This window comes from Carassius carassius, chromosome 23 (genome assembly GCF_963082965.1).
Source record: "Carassius carassius chromosome 23, fCarCar2.1, whole genome shotgun sequence".
In the NCBI taxonomy this organism is placed as follows: Eukaryota; Metazoa; Chordata; class Actinopteri; order Cypriniformes; family Cyprinidae; genus Carassius; species Carassius carassius.
The window spans coordinates 22028028-22048280 of NC_081777.1; the positions used below are offsets into that span (position 1 = coordinate 22028028).

General features: G+C 36.6%; 1 protein-coding gene across 4 annotated transcripts; it reads right to left on the minus strand.

The window, feature by feature from the left end:
* Positions 1–1013: 1013 nt before the first annotated feature.
* On the minus strand, positions 1014–7447 carry skor1b (SKI family transcriptional corepressor 1b). 4 transcript variants are annotated; one of them, XR_009423181.1, is made up of 8 exons: positions 6964–7447; positions 4389–6135; positions 3674–3761; positions 3478–3588; positions 3324–3398; positions 3064–3138; positions 2157–2227; positions 1014–1612 (listed from the first exon to the last, which is right to left on the minus strand). XR_009423181.1 is itself a non-coding variant. In XM_059506535.1 (8 exons), exons 2-8 carry the CDS (start codon positions 6123–6125, stop codon positions 1518–1520), a joined length of 2256 nt encoding a protein of 751 aa, XP_059362518.1. In that variant the 5' UTR covers positions 6126–6135; positions 6964–7446; the 3' UTR covers positions 1014–1517. The 4 variants fall into 4 exon arrangements, 2 of the variants coding, with proteins under 2 accessions (XP_059362518.1, XP_059362517.1); XR_009423180.1 differs by having other exon boundaries at positions 1014–1615; XM_059506535.1 differs by having other exon boundaries at positions 2157–2231; positions 6964–7446.
* Between the last annotated feature and the right edge of the window lie 12806 nt (positions 7448–20253).

Genomic DNA, 20253 nt, shown 5'->3' on the forward strand with positions numbered 1-20253 from the left:
TTGCTTATTTATTTATTTATTTATTTATTTATTTTTTGGGGGGGGGGCAGCTTGTTCAATATGCAGTAAAGTCTTCCTAACCTTACCCAATTCTATAAGTACAAATCAACAATATAGATTGCCAATTTAGGCATAATTGCAAAATTCAATTTATGTGACATAGCTATTAAGATTCCAAAATAGCAAGGTTCTAGAAATCTATACAGCTGACTACATTATAACATTATAGCAGTATTTATGTAGACAGAACATTTATTTTTACCCTAAGTTTCATGAATTGGTAAAAGTCGGTCTCATTACTCATTACTTGGACTATGTTGTCCATGAATACATGTTCTGTGGAAGGCGAGCTGATGGACTGAGAGGAAAGAACCAACAGTACCTTCTCATCTTCAAAGCTCTTGTCCTGAACAATACATAGAGATAGGAACTAATGTAGCAGTAAAATCAGTTACTAAGCTAAAAACAAATGTGTGTTAGTGGATACATGTAATGCATCTTAACCCTTTCATGACTCATTAGCCTATAGATGTAAGGACACCACGTCTCATGCTCATGCATTAAAAAAACCCATTAAATTATGAGAAACTGAAAAACTATGTCTGCTTTACAATACTTCATTATTTTCAATATATTGCAATCATCTTTCAGATGCTAAATATAAGCTTAAAAGACACAATAAATGGGAAAAATATTATTGATTATATATATAATAATTGTTAGTTAATATATTCAGCTCATCAATAAACCAAAAAGGAATGTCTAATAAAGGGGTGAGGGTCATACATCCGCCCGTCATTGACTAGTGGGAACTTTTTTCAACACCCTGAATTTATATTTTTTTAATAATGCAATGATCAAAACTGTCATAATGATACAGTTATTTTTTATGGAAATATGAATATAGGTATATTCAAACTAAGATTTTGATATCAGTGTAATGTTGTTCTTTGGGACTTACACAGATGCAAATGTTATTCATTGTTATGGAAATTGATGAAATGAAGACCAACTCTCAAACAGGATCATTTAATCCACATTTCAGTAGTTAGGGCTGCCAATTTAAAGTGCTTTACATCAATATTATACAAATATGCAGATGAGAATAAACAACCAACATGGACATGGAATAAATAAAATATACAAAAACATTCATCTAATTTAACAAAACGTCCTTACCTATCACTATAACAAAAAGAGTATCACAGGATACATAACAAATATATGCATTGCACATAGCCACTTAATACCAGTGATTTCTACAGCTGATGATAATATTTTTAAGTGGGACGTCGATTTTTTATAATGCAGTTTTCTAGAACTTTATATAAATTATACAGTACATACAGTGACTCTGAAAACACTCTTTTGCAAATGAAAATGATTTCATTACAGTGTAAGAGCTAAAATACTACAGTACACACTTGCTTATTCCAGGTCTAAAGGTTAACAGTGTTTTGCAGAGGGAAAAACGTTTTATTTGACACAGCAGTATTTATGTCTTCAGTAGGTGTCCATCAAGGCGGAAGAAGAGGAGGTTTGAAGGTGCAGGTCCCAGCGCAGTGACGGGGAGTCAGCATCTTACACGAGAAATGGTGTAGTGCGTCGTGAGCTTCTGGGAAAAAAGGCAATGAATCATTTAAAGCAAAAGCACAATATGATTGTCTGTGTTGTTATGTGTATAGAGAGTGTTAGAAACAATGTGTTTTAGGACAATAACTGCTATAATAAACTGCGGTGTGGCTCAAGTCTGCTTCTAAAATAATATATATAGTGTCTACAAATGAACATCTAAGCTGGCGTGGGTTTTCAAAAATATTTAAGGTCACACTTGAATACTGTCATACTGTCCCTTCTAAGTGAATGCATTAGTTAATCCTTTTGTGCATGGGATTTTTTTTTTTTTTTTGGCATTCAAGTGAACATGTTTCAGAAATTGTTAAAAACAATCAGATCCATGGCTATGCTAGCCCCTTACTGAAGCAATGCAAATGCATAAACCTAATGCTTAGTATCATATAAAACAGTCAAAAGGACTGAACAAACTCCAGAAAGGACCACGAAAAGACCTAAAAGGATGGGATCAGTTCTGATTAGTGTACTGTTGTTCTATTAAATAGAAAGCCAGAACTTGTCATGTGAAGTCAAACGCTTACCTCGAACAATCTGGAGTTGCTGCACCATTTCCTCTCTGTATGAGAGCTCTCTTTTCATTTGGTCTTGAAAACTGTCTAAGAAAAAATGTGAAGTAAATTAAATATCAAAGCAGATTTATGTTTATCACTATACAATATAATAAAAAAAATGATAGTGCTTTTCAAAAATATTCAGACCTTAATTAATTATTTTGACTGCTTTTAAGTACTGAAACTAAAATTGTGTACAGCAGTTTTCATCAGCCTCTCCAAGACTTGTTTTTTCCTGAGTTTAAATCATTGTCATGCTAAACTTTATCACATGTTCCAGTATTTTGTTTCTGTTGCAGTAGTTCACTATTTTCTGTGAAATCAATTCTCAATTTAAAAAAAAGATTAAAAAAACATCCAATTGTATCTATTCATAGGGAGCATATTCAACCAAATAACCGCTAAATCTTTTCGCTTATGAATTTTGGCAGATTTTTTATGTGGTGCCTCTGTTATGCAAAACTCATCTAAATCTATTTTCAGCTACTGAGCTTTGTTGATTGTTGGATTCTTTGTTGTATCTTTGTTAACACATGACTATATATTTTATAAGTGTAATTTTTAATGTAGCTATTAGTATTAAACTTTAAATGACCAACTAATAATCAGCAGGCAGAAGCAATTTGTAATGTATCTGTATCCATTTTCATAAAATGTATTATATTCAAACAGTATTTTTTTATTGTTTTCCAAGTTTCAGTTCTTATAAATAAAAATATCAGTATAAGTATTTAAATTTAGAATTACTTGGATTCAAGCTTGTAAGTTTGTAACAACTTATAAATAAACATCAGAGAATTAGTTAATGATGTGATATTTTTGCATATGTCTAGTAAAGTGTAAATAATACATTTAAAATAATTTTAACATAACCTACCTTTTAGATTCTGGAATTCACGCTCCAACTTTTTTCTAAGCTCAACTTGTTCCACAAGCTGTTTCTGCAATTCCTCTGTTAAAATAAATAAAAGCAGCAGCTCATGCAAATGTTTAAAATTACTTTGAATTACAAAATGATTAATGGTTTTATTACCAAAATACACTAAATTGTTATGCTATTGCTGAATCCTTTTATCAATTTCAACGAATCATTTTCTTTTCAGCTCTTATAAATTCAGCACATATTATTTTGTTTACCTTTGGCCATGTTCTCTATGTTTTTCTCAATTAAGAAGACCCTGCTGCCAGCGTCATTGCGCACTGATTCCTCATCTGCGAACACAACAAATACATATGAAGCAAATCACCAGACAAGTGTTGAATATTAGGAGGTCCAGTTAACGATACGCACCATCATTTGGTTCCTTCAGGCGCTCCTCACTGATGTTGGTTTGATCCGGATGATTTTTGGGATCCATCTCTTCCACCGTAGATGAAGGTTCTTCTTCATGCACGTCCTTAACTGTAAGCATATATATTTATGTTAAGAGACTTTGTTTTCTTAATGATGAAGTAAGAAAAATCCACATGAATGAAAATAGGCCTACCACTCGCTTCGCGTTGATAAGTGGTCGTTGAACCAAAATAAGATGTGCTCATTTGATGCACGTGCTCGTCTCGTTCACGTGCATAGACCTGTAAAATTGAGAAGACTATTATTTGCAATTACCCAATTTTGCATTTTTTATTTGAATGCGATTAGAATACGAGTGGAACGTCCGCTATTTTGATCTAATTACATCTTCAAAGAACTAAGATAATGAAGAACCAACAAATGTCCTGAATTAATCAGTAAGTTTCAAAAGCAGCGCGACAATTATCCCCATCATCTGGACGCATTCACCTTACTTAACCTTCTCATTTCAAAACATTAACAATAATTAGCCGGATTCTATAAATCAGATTAGAATAAAACACACTTAATAAAATGTAAAATAAATCGAAGAAAAATTGACATAGTTCAAGTGAAAAAGAAAAATATTTAAATTATTATTTTTAAATAATAATAAAAAAAGACATTTCCTTAATTCTACTTTTCTGACGGCTTTTATATAGGCTAACGGGCAACTTTATATAGGTACTTATATTTATTTATATTTTAAAATAATAGAGGATACATATAATGTTTAGAATAAATATAATAATAAATAATTTCATAAAAATCAAGCCGTTTAATAGGCTAGCACTGCTTTTCCAAATAATGAAAAATTTAGCTATTAATACAAAATCGCAGGAATTACGCATGGTTCCGTAGTTACTCACTTCAAAGCGCTTAGTGTGTTTATTGCCGTGACTCTCCAAATCAGACGACCGCGTTTCACTTGAATTCGTCGTATGTAGATTACTCATGGTGTGCATTTGGCTATTCTCTTGGTCTTGACCTTTAACCCCGTCACTTTGCGCCACGGTCAACCCATGAGGACTCCGCCGCTCATCCACAGTCAGCTGCAAACACTCCTCGTCCTCGTGCACTTTATGTGACTCCACATCCACATCCGGATCGTCCACGCTGTCCACGTCCGGAGACACCGATCTATAACTAGAACTTTCACTCAAGAAATCTGGTGACATATAACCAGATCGAGGACCAGAATACGGACCCCGGTTTCCGTATAGCTTTGCGATGCTCTCAACATCTTTAACAACCGGCCTGAATGCAGATATGTAGCTTATTTTTCTTGAGGTGGCTGGCATCCCTTCTATCGACCTGCTTTCGTCCCCAGATTTGTCCTCCTCGTTTCTGGTAGACTGAGTGCTGGAACACCGTTCGTTATCAAGTAGACTGTCTTTAGGGGTGCTCGTGCTTCGGTCACTTTGCTCTGACACGTCTAGCTCACTATGTCTAGTGCACAACACGTCGGGTGGAGGTTTAGGCTGGGCATGGTGGTATGTTGGCATGGCCAAGCTGCCTGTTGTAGGCCAAAACATCGGAAAGGAAGGATAGGTACTGTCCTTCGGGCTCGGCCAGAACACACCTGACAGGTTTGTTTTGTTCGGCTCTCCCATCACCACACCGTCATCCTTCTTCTGACACAATCCAAACGCAGGGAAACCGTATGGATGTGGAAAGAGCGGTGGTGGAATTTTCTGTAACATCCCAAAACTCTTACTGGGCACCGGAATAACGGGGTAACTGCGTATGCTGCTCGGCATCGTCACGCTCCCCCTCTCATCCTCACATCGGAGAGTTTTGTGGGGCACCTCAGACGGTTCCCCCTGGGTCTGACCTCTCGGTGCTTGCGTACTAAACGAGGACGAACTACCAGACCCACCGACTGGCAGCGTCCTCTTGCGGCTACCACCGTTAAACATGGCTTTGACGTCTTCCCAGGCATGGGACACGTCGTCCGGTGAGTTTTTATCGGATAGTTTTAAGTGCCTTCTCCACGAATTGAAGTTTGCTGCGTCGGGTTGCGTGTATTTGGACTCCGGCGTGCGATGAGAGTGAAAGATGAACTTGTTTGGAGAGAAGTACATGTTGCAGAACGAACACTTAATGCACTTCGCTCTCGAGCTGTTGTATCTGGCCGGGATGAAATTGCCCCGGCTGCCCCATGCGCATTCGTGGGACACGTCAAAAGCGAAATTTTCTGGTAATTTCGGCGGGCTGTGGGCGCCCAGAAACGACTTGCAGAGCCTCTCGGCCTCTCGCTTTGTAATCATCCCGCAGCGTCTCGAGGAAATAGGCATAGCCCCTGCGCGCCTGAGAATCTCCAGCTGGACCGGGGTGCACTGCACACAAGTGATGCCCAGGGCCACACGCCGATTGTGGATTTCGTTGTAGCTGTAGCTCTTCAGAAGAGTGTTGGATATTTGGGCTAGGCAAAGTCTCTCTTGACCGTCTATGACTAGTGAAACGATCGGTATTCCATATAAAGAGGTCTCACTGACTTGGTTCGGCTTAAGTGTTGGCCCAGAGTAAGACTGCAAGTCTTGTTTAGAGTTCGGCGAACAGCTGGAGTCTCTTCCAGCCGGCAGCTGATTTGGGATGGATTCCATTCCTGGAAATCTGCGAAGATGGATAGAAGGAATATTTTTAAGTACACTATTGTGTATGTTGATCTAACAAACTGAAACAAAAAACGACGTAGGCTATTATTGTCTTATTTCACAGAATTGTAAAGCGATCTAATAACAGAATAATAATGAAAAGAAAAATAATCAGAAAAATAATATTTAATGCCTCGGTGGCCACCATGGTAACATTAATCTATTCTTAAAAAATATATATATTTGTAAATATAAGCTACAGAGATGGCCGTAGTGGTAAGCTATTAACTTCAATTCCACTTTGCCCATTTTAATTAATGTACAGTTTGTTTACAAGTAGGCTACTTTTTGTGTTGAACAAAAGACAGTCTAGAAAAAGCAAACAAGTGTTGTGTCAACACCAGGGATTATAGAGGAAAAAGCGGAAGGAAATTATTCCTTGAGCCATGCCAAAGAGTTTAACAAAGGTGTAAGAAGCTTTAAGCCGCTTTAATTGTAATTACTAAAGATACGCTTTACATCTGTGATCTGTTGATAAACCATATAAGATTACAACTAGGTTTTCTATTCTCAATTTAAATAAAACTTAAACTGCGCAGCAAGTAGGCTACACCTGATTAGCTATATACATTGTAAAGAGGCTTTCAATAGATTGCACATATTTATAGCCCGTGTTTTAATACGCATGTAGCTTATTTATAATGTTAACAACAAAGCAGTAGGCTATGCTTTTGGACAAATTGTGAAAAAAGATACTCTGTCGCAGCTCCTCGCGATTAGGCTGTTTTCTAGCCTCTGAACAGTTAAATACACAATAATTTACACTGAAAACATAAACAAATCTCACCTTTTTTTCAGAAGAAAGCGAAGTGCCTTTTATTTCTGGAGGAAAACGCGTATTCGAAACCTTCGAGTCCTTTGGATAAATGCGCTCTTTCTGTCCTCTTAGAGCGTTCTGGTAATCAGACGCCTTGGAATCGCGCCGATCTAATATAAAATGTCCACGAGCGCTTGTTTAGCGGTTTTCTCTCAGGCCTATTAGAGCGCGTGGACTTGCATCGTACTCGGCTCTCCCGCGACTAGTGTTGAGGTGCGCGCGGAGGGTGACCACATGCTAGTGCGGACCTCAACGACACAACCACTGAAGACATTCGACAGCGCTCAAGTGACAGATAAACTAATGGCGAGGCACTCCCACTTAGCGCCAGCATATTTACATTAACTATTTGCCTTCGGGACCAATGGGGATGACAGTCAGTGCTGTCACTGAGGCCTGGAGACGTTTAAAGTTCACCACGTGATCTTTTAACACATGAAAGTGATTGCTTGTCTGCCAGTGTGTGCGGGGGCGTGTGTGGCATTTAGGAAGACTTTAGATTAGCCAACCTAGTAGTAGTAATCTAAATGCTGTATGTAATCTCTGAAAAGGTTTGTTTAATGTGAAATAGCTACCACTTTTCGCGTTTGAACGTGGGAATTAGGCTGGTGCGTTCTGAGGTAAACGGGTAGTGTTGTTGATGCTACAATAAAATGTTTTCTACATAGCATAACGGTGATTATGTTTTGTTGCATGCTTCTTAAATCGAACCAAAACCTAATATATGCAAATACCAACTTTAAAAGAAAAAAGAAAAAGAAAGAAAATGATGCTTAACAAAAAAAAAAAAAAAAATCGGAGAAAGGAATCGTCACCCGATCAAGTCTCTTGACCCAAACCTAATGTTTACAAAACTAAGAGAAGAAATCATCTAGGCCAAGTCATTTAGGGAAACGTTTATAATGTTAAGCATTTACAAACCAGTCAGTGACCACGAGCTCGTGCACCAATGTCAACGTCTGACTGGACAACCTATACAAATCCACTCATGCACTCACCAAAGAAAAAGAAAGTAGTTAAAACAGATCATTTATTTTGTGCACAACTTACCATTTGTTTTGTTTTGAAAGGGAACATTTTATGGAAATCATACGAAATAGCATAAATTAAAAGAGTGCATAAACAGAAACGGGAAAAGGGAATGGCCTCGAGCCTTTTCATCTGTATTCAGTGTCTGTTTAAAAATAAACTATAGTGTTATTGAAACTGCATGGTGCCGGGGGACTTATAGGCTAAGCAATGATTGTCTCCGGGGGCTATTTGGATCGGCGTGGGTTAGGGGTGTGCCGTTGCCCGCATATGTTTTAGTTCCCACGGGTTAGTTTATCTTTTAGGAGCAATCATTCTTATGAAGACTAAGCGTAATTTACAACGTTACGCCTTAAATTCATCTTGAAATCCGTGTCTGCATTAAATATTTCAGATACAACGCAAAATCAAGTGGATTCTATTTTGAAGGGAATATGGGATGCATAGGGCAATAATTAATAATAATATTAATAATAAAAAAGATTACAATAAAATAGCATAATAAAGCATTAATTTATGGCAAAAAAAACTTCCTATAAATTCATTTTACTCAATACCAAAATGTATTTCATGATTTAAGTGAAGAGTGAACTTTATCCATATTTTCTTGCTTTTATCCTCGCTAACTGTTCGTGATAGTCTCCAGAATGCTTGTGATGTGAAAGCGAACGCTTTCTGCAATATTGATAGCGAAGGGAGGACCTGGGGAGGGAGTTTGGAGTAATGCGACCCAGCCCAGTGCTATTGACTTTCACAGACAAGAGACTTTCTTTCTCGCCAACAATAATTACCATTTTGGACTGTAATTATTCACTTCTTTTAAATTATTCAGGGACCGAGCTGAATGCCATATTGTTATCCATTATTTCTTTTACTTACCCATCATGGTTGGATTCGGGGCAGGTACGGGAATCCGACACCTCACACGATATTTCATTTAGCCCTTTTGTTGATCCTTAAGAAATTAGAGACCCCATTCTAACATTCAGCGATGTGACAATATAGCCTACCTTGGTAGTTATACTAATGATAATGATAATAATAATAGGCTAATAATAATACAAATAATGAACAATAACAATTAACAACATCTATAATGCATTATTATTATTATCATTTCAAATTAAAATAACTGAAAAAGTTATTTAGTAGTTGTTTATTAAATGTCATCAACTGGACGTTAATCGGTTAATGGACGGGAGACATTGTAGTTTCTCTACTCAATATTTCTGCATAAAAGCTGCATTCATTTTCAAAAGTACAGACAGAGACATGGCTACATACATGCGTGAACCCTATTAAAAGCATTAAACACGATTTTTGTTCCTGTTAAATTTGAGTTCCTGTTAAAAATTGCAATCTAAAAAAAAAAAAAAAAAAAAAAAAAAAAAAAAAAAAAAGGGGTATGTTTACGTCCTCGTAAATTCAACGTGTCGACTGTATTACTGTTTGTTTGTTTGTTTGTTTATTTATCTATCCTGCTTATTTATTTATTACTTTATGCTTTTATAAAAAAAAACCATTATGAACTGAGTATCATAATGACGACGGACATTTCTGCAAGACTGTTAGACACCAAGATTATCAATTACGAATTAAATTATGAAATCATAAGAATTTTTTTACCCTTAGGCTAAAAACGCAGCTGATATTACCCTTATAGGGCAAATATAGGCTATACCCCTTGTTTTATAAGAAATGAAAGATGTTCAATTGTATGATTTTTTCTTTTCAAAATATAGTAGGCCTGCTAAGAAAAACGTAACAAGCCTGGCCAAACACAATATTTCAAGCTTAATTACTATTGGATTGCACGTGCTGGCATATCGACAGATTAGAACAAGAACACTGTAGAAACCGTGTTATGTTGTTGTAAAGCGTCAGGGAGGTTCCTGTGACCCCTATTCATTCCTGTTAGACAGCTCGTTTAGACAAGTTTAATGGTCTTTGAAGACAGAGCAGACGAAATGTAACTTTCTTTAAAAGTTACAAGCCAAAACCTATAAATATGAACATTAAATAACCCCTTACAAAGTCGCCTCAGAATGGAGCTTGAGAGTAAACACTATTTCTACGAGGTATCAGCATAAAACCATGACCCCAAAAAATTAAATTTTAGGGACAAATCAATCCTCTTCTCCTTTATCGATCCCAGCTAGCTCGCCACACTTGGGCCGCGTTTCAACGCCTTTTTTGTTTCACTTCGAAATAGCATTTCGATTAGATCCTTTATTAAGAGCGGATAGCTCCAAAAGGATCGCTGTGGCCAGAAAATTAAATGGTGACAATTTAATTACTGGACATTGATAAAGGCGTCCCGGTAATAGTCGTGTATGAGGGCTGGCACACTTGTGTCAACCCAGGTGGACTGAATAGTGAAGGCTGTGCAGCACACACTGCACAATATAAACGAGAAAAGGCGCAACAGCTGCACTACAAACGAGCGACTGAAAAGGATGCGTGCTTGTGAATGGCGAAGCAGTCAGCAAATCACACCGGGTTAATTATTTATGATCATTTATAAGATATACGTTTAAAAAATTTACAAATCGCTAAATATATACTAAAATATATTCAAACATATAATATATACATATACATATATATATATATATATATATATATATATATATATATATATTCGCGCAAGATTATTTGAAAGGTTAACCACTGAATGTGTACAAGAAAACTGGTGGAATTTTGCTGCCGAATATTCAATGAAAAGTGGGCTGCATTGTGCTGCTGTAAAAACAAGTCTAGAAACTAATGAGTAAGATCAGTTTTGAGAGCTGGCATAAACCCTTTTCTTGGCTCCTATGTCCCAGGCCCCTGTATTAATTATATAAGTTTTTATGCTGCTTTGTCTCCATCCTTTCAGAGTGTCTATAAGGGTCAGGGTAGGGTCACCTGATGAGGTAGTAAGGCTGCCCATTTGTGAGTGGCAGCTACGGTAATTTTACTTGTCAACTCAGAAAATTAGGTTCAAAACAAACAAGGCTTTTAAAACGAACTTGTCACTCTTGGTTCCCTTGACACAGGGTCACTGTGCTTAGACTCCACTAGAAGATTTTAAATCGCAGAGACTAAACAAAACCAAAAAAGAAAAAAAACTAAGAAAAAAAATAAAAAGATAGAAACCCAGCTAGGTTATTAGTATTTATTTTAGTTTACCAATTGGGTTGGTTAACCCTTGACATTATCAAAAGAGAAATACACAAGGAAACAAATGAAGACTCAAATAGAATCATATACCCAAAATAAGGCAAATCACAGTCACGCTATAATTAATTTATGAACATTGAAACAGACTAATTTTAACAACATAAGAGATGATCAAAAGCTTTTCCGGACAGAAAACCGAATGAACATTACAAACGGTTTTAAAAGAAGCTGCAGAAAAGTCAGCCTCTGTTATAACACAATGACAGCGAGAAAAAGAGAACGCTATTAAGAGATGAATCAGGAGGGTCATTATGTGGATCATGCTTACCTTTACAAGACTGAAGGAAAGAAAAACTCATTTAAGTGTTCCTACATTAATCACAGCCTGCACATCAAACTGTGATAACCACCTGAACACTCCATTAAAATAAAACTGCCAGCCCTAGGGAAATCTCACCTTACTCTTTAATTGTTTTGAGGCTTTGATCGGCTTTTTAATCCAAGATTAATTTATGCATTTTTAAATAACTCTACATATGATTAATAAGCTTGAAAATTAAAAGGAGTCTAAAGCAATTATAACAAGTGGTTGGTCATCACCTCATTAGACGGCATTGGGAGATGCAGTATGTCTGTGTGCGGCAAAGAAAAGCGTGTTTGTGTGTGTGCGACTGAAATTGAGAGGCACATAGATTTTCATAAGACTGTCCGTACTCATATATTACCAACAGGAAGAATAGCTATGCAGCTGTTTATGTGCATTGTATAATGCATAACGGGGCTGTATGAGTTATGATATGACATGCATTAAATGAAAGGCACAAGCGGTGCTAAGTTGGGGAAATAGGAGAGAGTAGATTGGCAGAATGAGAGTGGTAGCTAAAAGGGTCAGTATAATAATGGGGACTTTACAGATTTACATACTAATAGTTTTATTCCCATGAAAGTAAAACGCAGCTCAGAGCTCCCAGACTGCTGGCCATGGCCAATTTCAGTTCCACAGCACTGGCTCTATTATTTTGGGAATAATGTCTCTTTTTTAACTAATTGTGCAGTGGCTTCTCTAAGTGCAGATTTACACCAGCCCTTCAAAAGCCATATAGTCTGTCAAGGTCAAACAGGAGAGCAATGGAGCTTCGGCCGTGTGTGTATGCGTTTATGTCATGCTTGAAAGAAACAGCAGCAGACAGGGATGTTAGGGAAATCTCTGGAGTGAGGTGGTGAGAGGGTATTGAAAGTAAAAGCAGAGGTTCCTTCAACCTGCTAATGTGTAAACAAGACATCACTCCACTCCTAGTCTGATGCTCATCGCCCTCCTTAAAATCCTTCCTTGCACTTTGGCCTGTCAACCTCAACGGCTTTCAAACACATATGTAAGCACTGGGTAGTAACTGATTATACATAATTACCTAATCAGATTCCAAATATGAAGTACTTGTAATTAGATGATATTACATTTTAAAATTGTATTAATTAAATGACTACACATTATTCACATAATGGCAGCACATTATTGTGTTACCGGTAATTAATGCATTAATTCTCTAATACTGATTAATGACATGCAGGTAAACAAATAAAATATTTCTATTTTATTTTATGTAAGAATACTTTTTTTAGCAGTCTGATTACATTACTTAAAAACGTGTAATCTAATATATTACACTAACTACCATCACATAGTTCGCTATCAATAACAGACTACACTTTGTAAGTAATCTGCCCAGCAATGCCTTGTCTTACAACTGCTGTTTATATATTTCTTTATAATTTTTTTAGGTTTTTAATTAAAAAAAAGTATTAGTTTTTATAAACTGTTTAAATAATAAACTTTTTATAAAAACAAATACTTTAGTTTTCAAGCGTTTTTGATTTTTTTTTTCTGTTTTCGTTTTTTCAATGTGATCTTTTTGAAAGTTTTTAGTATTTTTTTTTTTAACGGAATTATTAAGTAATCTAAAAGTAATCTAAAAGGTAGTGTGATTACATAGTGTATAATCTTATACTAACTACAATTTTCATCATGTAGTTTGTTATCAGTAACAGACAACAATTTGCAACTACCCGGCACTGCCTACTGCAAATCATAACACTTTGTCTTACATCTGCTGTTCTCTATAAAGCCCATCACTTTATCTTACTGTGGGAGGTCTGTGTGTTTGAAACAGACTTATATCATGTTGTAAAATGCATTTGTCTTGCCAAATTTGAACTGATTTTTGAATTTGTACCACACATAAAAGTGTAAAGCATTATAGAGGTTATCTGCGACTTGCGTATGCGTGTCTGAGTCTGTTCACAACAGCCAAGAGCACAAGAACCCTTTTGTCACAAACGGAGCCTCATCTGTCACTGCGGAGACCTGCTCTCAGGAGAGAAGATGGGAACAAAGGTGCTAAAAGGCAGTGTGACAGTGAGGGCATCCTGAGGAAAGGGGAACCCTTTCACACACAACCACAGCTGTCAATCATTCTTCAATCACAAACACGCACACAGCACGCTCTCGCCACACGCTAACATATAGAGTCCAGATTGACTGACAAAGCTCCTTTATACTAAAAAGAAGCATTTTACAACAGCTACACACTTAGAAATAGAGGCTGGTTTGATTGCAGCACTATAGAAGAACAATTTTGGGTTCTTCAAAGAACCTTTCAGTGAATAGTTATTAAAAGAACCATTTTTTTCTTAGTGTGAAGAACTTGTAAAGAAGCTTGGTGTAATGGAAAGGTTCCATGGATGTTAAAGATTCTTTAAAGATTACCAATGATTTTTAACAGTGTAGAAGACATTTTAATTGTTGCAAAGTTAAAGAGGTAAGAATGTGCTGCTTGACCTCATTTTAACAGATTTTTGCAGGCTGCAAGCAAATGCATATTAAATCTGAAAAAGAGCATCACCTCAAAAAGGCAGTTCCATCACCTCAGCGTGTTGGCCAATAGTGCCAATCACAGAACGAGCCTCAGCCCGCGATAATGGGAATTATAGTAATGAAATCTGGCGCCTGGGCCCGTGTGCCGCCCGAGGCGCTTGGTATACTATAGCGGGGCATTAACATAAAGATGCGACTTGCTTGTTTTGTGAGGTCTATCAGAGGGGTAGTCCACAGAGATAATAACTATTAGTAAAAGGACAGTGCTTTGCTGGATTCCAGCTGTGGAGGCTACATTTCCATACAGATGGAAAGGCTCTAGAGGGGTTATATGTATGCAGAAAGGAGCAACTGTGTGGGGTGACGCCATCGGCTATCTTCACCAAAAGCCCTGATCTGATCTTCGTCCCCCTCATCATCTTTCCTTGTAGGAGTAGCAGTGAATTAACTCCTGCTATTAGAATACTAAAAGTTCTTTGCTGCAAGAGGTGAGATTGAAGGTGTGCGTGTGTACATTTGGGGCTCTTTATGGGACAGTTGTCCAATGTGCGGAAATCTGTGTGGACTCTCAGAGGTACCAAGTGCAAACAGCTTGAGCGACCTAGGTGTGACCATCTGCTTGACATTTCTAACAGGTTGGAAATGTGAGAAAGTGTGCAAATATCAGTCAGTGTCAAAGTTTTTGTAATTTGTATTAAAGGGACAGTTCACAAAAAGTAAAATTCCATCATCATTTACTCCTCCTCATGTCGTTCCAAACCTGCATGACTATATTTCCTCTGAGGAATACAAAATAATACCAATATCATGAAGAATGTTTTTGTCCATAGAGTCAAAGTCAGTGGAGTCCAAAACAAAATAAGATCTCAATGGCTTTCATTGTATGGACAAAAAATAGCGTTCAAAATATCATATTTTGTGATGCTCAAAAAAAGGCACACAGGTTTGGAAGTTTTGTGTAAATTGTATTTTTTCCCCTAACATTGTTCCATATGTGCTCAGCCAGCAGTACTAATTGCAATATGTATCTATTTTTACATTATGTATCAGTGGCCCTGATAAAATGATTATGTGATGTGAGGAAGAAGAGAGAGAATGGGATTTTAGGGTATAGCCTGTTAGCATCTGATTAATTATGCATGTGAGGGCTACACTATAAATAGTTATGGAGAGATGGGTATTGGTCCTCTAATGACCAGGCCAATGTCATGCTTAAGGCAACTAGTTTGTGTAAATAAGGCCAGCGGTCTACAAACAGCAGCTGTTACACACACACACACACACACACACACACACACACACACACACACACACACACACACACACACACACACACACACACACACACACACACACACACACACACACACACACACACACACACACACACACACACACACACACACAATATAATGACCTTCTCTGGTGTCTCACAATCCCTTGATATCACTAGTCAAAAAAATAATTAAATAAATGTTTATTACATTGTAATATTTGCATCAATCCATATCAATACACCAATTTTTCTCAAACACACAGTCTGAATTCTTTTCTCTTTCTCTATATTCACTAGAGCAATATTAATCTCTTAACAGGTGGGTAACAGAAAGGAATAATGACAGTATATAGATTGGCCTTGATTAAGAGCTTAAGAGTTAGTCAGAAACCATTATGTCCCTTCTGGGTAATAATCACAGTCTACATTAAGGTTTTTTTTTTTTTCAGCAACTGAACCCACTTTGTTACTTGCAGACAATGGACAAAGTGTGCTACTGCAGAGAACAGAGGACAGCCAGACACCCCATCAGGAATATTCTGTGTTTAAGAGGTATCTCCTCAATAATTAAGCAGTAATACACAGATAATTGTGCTGCTGTAGTCTGTTTGTGACTAAAGAATGATTGACAGCTGTGGAGGTGTGTGAAAGGTTCCCCTAAACTCAGATTCAACTGCAAGTGTGATATTTGCTCTTAAAGGGATAGTTCACCCAAAAATAAAAATTCTGTCATGAATTCCTCATCCTCATGTCGTTCCAAACCCATAACACATTCCTCCATCTTCAGAAGACAAAAAAAATATATTTTTGATGAAATACGAGGGCTTTCTGACCCTCCATAGACAGCAATGGTACTCAAGGCATAGAAATGTAGAAAGGACATTGTGTGCATCTTAGTACTCTTGGAATGGAGGTGGACTGACTTGGAAGAAAAGAAATAGTTATATAAAGTCATTATTTTAGTCTGCTTCATAAAATTATGGTTGGTCCACTGATGTCGCACTGACTATTTTAAAGATGTCCTTACTACCCTTCTGGGCCTTGAACATGATAGTTCCATTCTTATCTAAGGAGGGTTAGAAAGCGCTTGGATTTCATCAAAAATATCTTAATTTGTTCCGAAGATGAACAAAGGTCTTGGAACGGGATGAGGGTGAATAATTAATTGCAGAATTTTCATTTTTGGGGTGAACTAACCCTTTAATATGGTGATATTATAATTTCATTTTGTCTACCAAGGAGAACCATTAAAAAAAAAGCCAAAGCAGGATCAACTGTTGTATATATATACTCCAAAACATAAGCCAGATGTTTATGTAAAAGTCTTCAAGGGATAGTTGAATTAAAATTCGATATAATTTAATAACCGTCATGTCATTCCAAACCTGGAAGTGGGTATTTTTATTTTCTGTAGAACACAGAATGTCTATACAATGAAAGCCAATAGACCTTGGTCATGGCAGTGCCATATATACATTTTAACATGAACTAAAACAAGGCTGTAAGAGATAGAAGTACAGCGTGTTCAGTGGACTGTACAGTTATTTAGCAACATACCGATGATTCGGCTGATTACAGTTTTAAAAGTTGTGACAATTCACTGAGTGCCCATTCTTATGGCTTCGATTTAATTCACGTTAAAATCAATTATATTAAATTGGATTAAAATAAAATCCAAAGTTTTTTGAACCCCAATATAAAAAAAAAAAAAAAAAACTTTTCATTCTACAGATAAAATCTAAACAAGCAAAAAACAAACAAAACTAATATAGGTTTGGAATGACATGATGGGGAGTAAATAATAGAAGATTCACTTTTGAGTGAACTATCGCTTTAAGTTAAGATCTGCAAAGTTCTAACCGAAATCCCCATGGTTACCAAAGATTCCAGATCAAGGTTGTTTCTGTACTATGACCTCCGAATGAAAGATATTTTCATTCACGTTAATGATAGCTGAAAATCTAAAGTTTCAAAAAGATCTCAGTGAGGCAATGTGCTCAGTCTGCCACAAACACGATGCTTAGTAATTAAAAGAAAGATCTGATCAGAGGTCGCCTTCCAATTCAAAGTGCATTACAATCACGGCAGAGAGAGCTGTACAATTCTGCTCTAGCAAATATGGCGAGAACTCACCCGTGACATCAATCTCATTCATGTTACATACCAAAACAGTCCAGGAGATGCTGTGAACATAGCAACAATCACAACAACACAAGCGAAACACAGGGGCAATAAGTGCAAGCTATCAACCCTCACAAGCCCAATCTAATTGAAGCTCACAGAAACACCTCTTGGCTGCTTTGCCTCAGCCCCAGTAACCTGCCACAATGCATTCGGCCATTTAAATTAACTCACAACATTTCCCCCCACTTTTCTTTAGGTGAGAGGGGGTGGAAAAGCTGTGGCTGCTCAGAGGAGCAATGTATCATTATCCAGAGTCCTGCATCCCCTCCTAACTGCAGCACCGCAGGCTAGGCAGCCTTGCGTGAGCTCCATCTACTGAGCCAGGCAATCTGGCCAGCAGACATGCATGTATTCATAATGGCAGCAGCCTTTCATGTAGGAGAGAGAAAGAGAGAGGGATGAAAGCTCTTTTGGAGGACACTAATGCTCATCATTACTAAATGCTACTCACATAACTGCTTATCCCACCCACAGAATGTGACTAGTAAATACATATTACTACAGCGGTTCAATTGGATTTAAAGCAAAGAGGCTGAGTGGTAATTACTGTAAAGATGGTTAAATGCAAGGTACTTGTAATGTTGCCTGATTATTTTTGTCAGTGTCATTGCAAACAGAAGGAGGAGTAAATGCAGACAGACCAGCAATTAAAAAAGTTTTTGGCTGAGCTTAATTCAGTTTTGGAAAACTGTCTCTCATCTCAGTTTTCTTGGTATTTATATTACATATAACATAATTTCTTACTTATTAAGTAACTTGTTGTCCAAGATTAAGGGTTGCACTGATGTTAAGTCAAGATAGAAGCAAAATTACTTAAGATATTAACTTTTGTTTTCTGAAAAATAAATCAAAATTGTGTGAGTTTATGCTTAAAAAATAATCAGTATAAATCTGCCAATGAATACACTTACTTTCTTACTCTATATTTTTCCTTCCAAAAACTCACTTCATTTTGATAAAACATTCTTTAAAGAAAACAAGATTTATTATCTTGTGTCATTTTGCCAAGTAAATGTATCTTGTTTTAAGAATGCTTAGATATTTGCACTATTACACAATCTATTTTGCAGTGTGTGTGTATAGCAAAAAACAAACCAAATTTCTGTCACAATAAATCAAATGGAATCCAAGCATAAAACAGAAAATCAGCAAGTTCTACCTTTTCTCATCTAGCTAAAAACTACATCAAATAATTTAAATGTTTACTAGGGTAGTATATTCATTCCCATGCAAATAAATAAATACATAAAGTAATAATTTAATAACAAAGTTAAATTTAATGTTTTAGTTATAATATTTTCATACATGGACATCAATTATGACTTTTGGGTTACATTAGCTCCTTGGAAGTAAATTAAGCAAGCTACAAAAATAATGTAGTTTGAGTGTAACAGTTCTGACATTCATCTTACAGTCTCAGGCTTATATTTTCCTCTTTTGTCTTTCTCATCCCCATCTTCGTGCCAGAGAGTAAAAACTGAACAGGATTATGAAAGGAAGCTGTTCAATGGGATTTAGAGGCTTTTCATCCTCAGTGGAACTGAGAGTTTTAATTCAGTCCAGACCCATATTAGGCCGCTGGTCATCTGAATATAGAAGCTGAAATAGGTGTTCTCTAGCCAAGGGGGGGCGAGAGAGGAGAGAGGGACGGCAGCGCAGCGGCTGAATTTGAATGATTTACCGTCTGAGTAATGAACAGGTCAGAAAGGTCAACCCATTACAACTGCAGCTACTTAATTATTAATTACACACTTCTATAAAGCAAAGGACAACTTCACTATGTTGTGTGTGTGTGTGTGTGTGTGTGTGTGTGTGTGAGAGAGAGAGAGATACGTGGAACCTCATACACATATGCAGTGGGTACAAATATCTAAAATATCTGGGATATCCTAATAGGATTTGGAACATTTAAAATGACATTATGAAATACAGTTAGATATATACATTCTATGCTATTTTTAGGTCACTAATTAAATATGCAAATTAGCAACAGAAGATTAGATGTATTACCTTTCAATGAAGTACAAGGTGCTCTTAGGGTTTGGCAAAATGTGACATTCTTAAATGTGTTAATTTTCTAATTAAACTATTTAAGACTTTTTATTTTTGAGAAATATTTAAATATTTGTTTAAAATAATATTTCATGTGTAATTACATAAAAAATATTTTAAAAAATTAAATATACAATATATTTAATGATAAATAAAAAAGGCAAAATATAAGTATTGTCACTGGTGGACTAATAAATTTTCTGACATCACTGAAAATATATACAAAAGTGTCTACAAAAGTTTTCTTGCTTGTTTCTCACTCTCTCTCTCTCTCTCTCTCTCTCTCTCTCTCACACACACAAACACACTGAAACTAACTGCAGATGCAAATGGTGTAGACTAATACCATAGAAATGGTTCATGTTCAACAAGAGATGAGATGGATTTAACTTAATAATTACACGTGGTGACAGAAAACCACACTTGGCTCACACAGTTACTGTATGCAATTAAAATATTATTCATTACCTTTTAAATACAACACTGGTGCCGAAATCCCATTAAATTTGGGATAATTGAGTGTGTTTAATTATCAGCTGTGGCATGAAGTTAGTTTAGGAGAAAGTCAGTGTGAGAGAGAGAGAGAGAGAGAGAGAGAGAGAGAGAGAGAGAGAGAGAGAGAGAGAGAGAGAGAGAGAAATGCGAGTGAATGGTGACCTAGTTAATGTCAGAAACATTGTGTTTT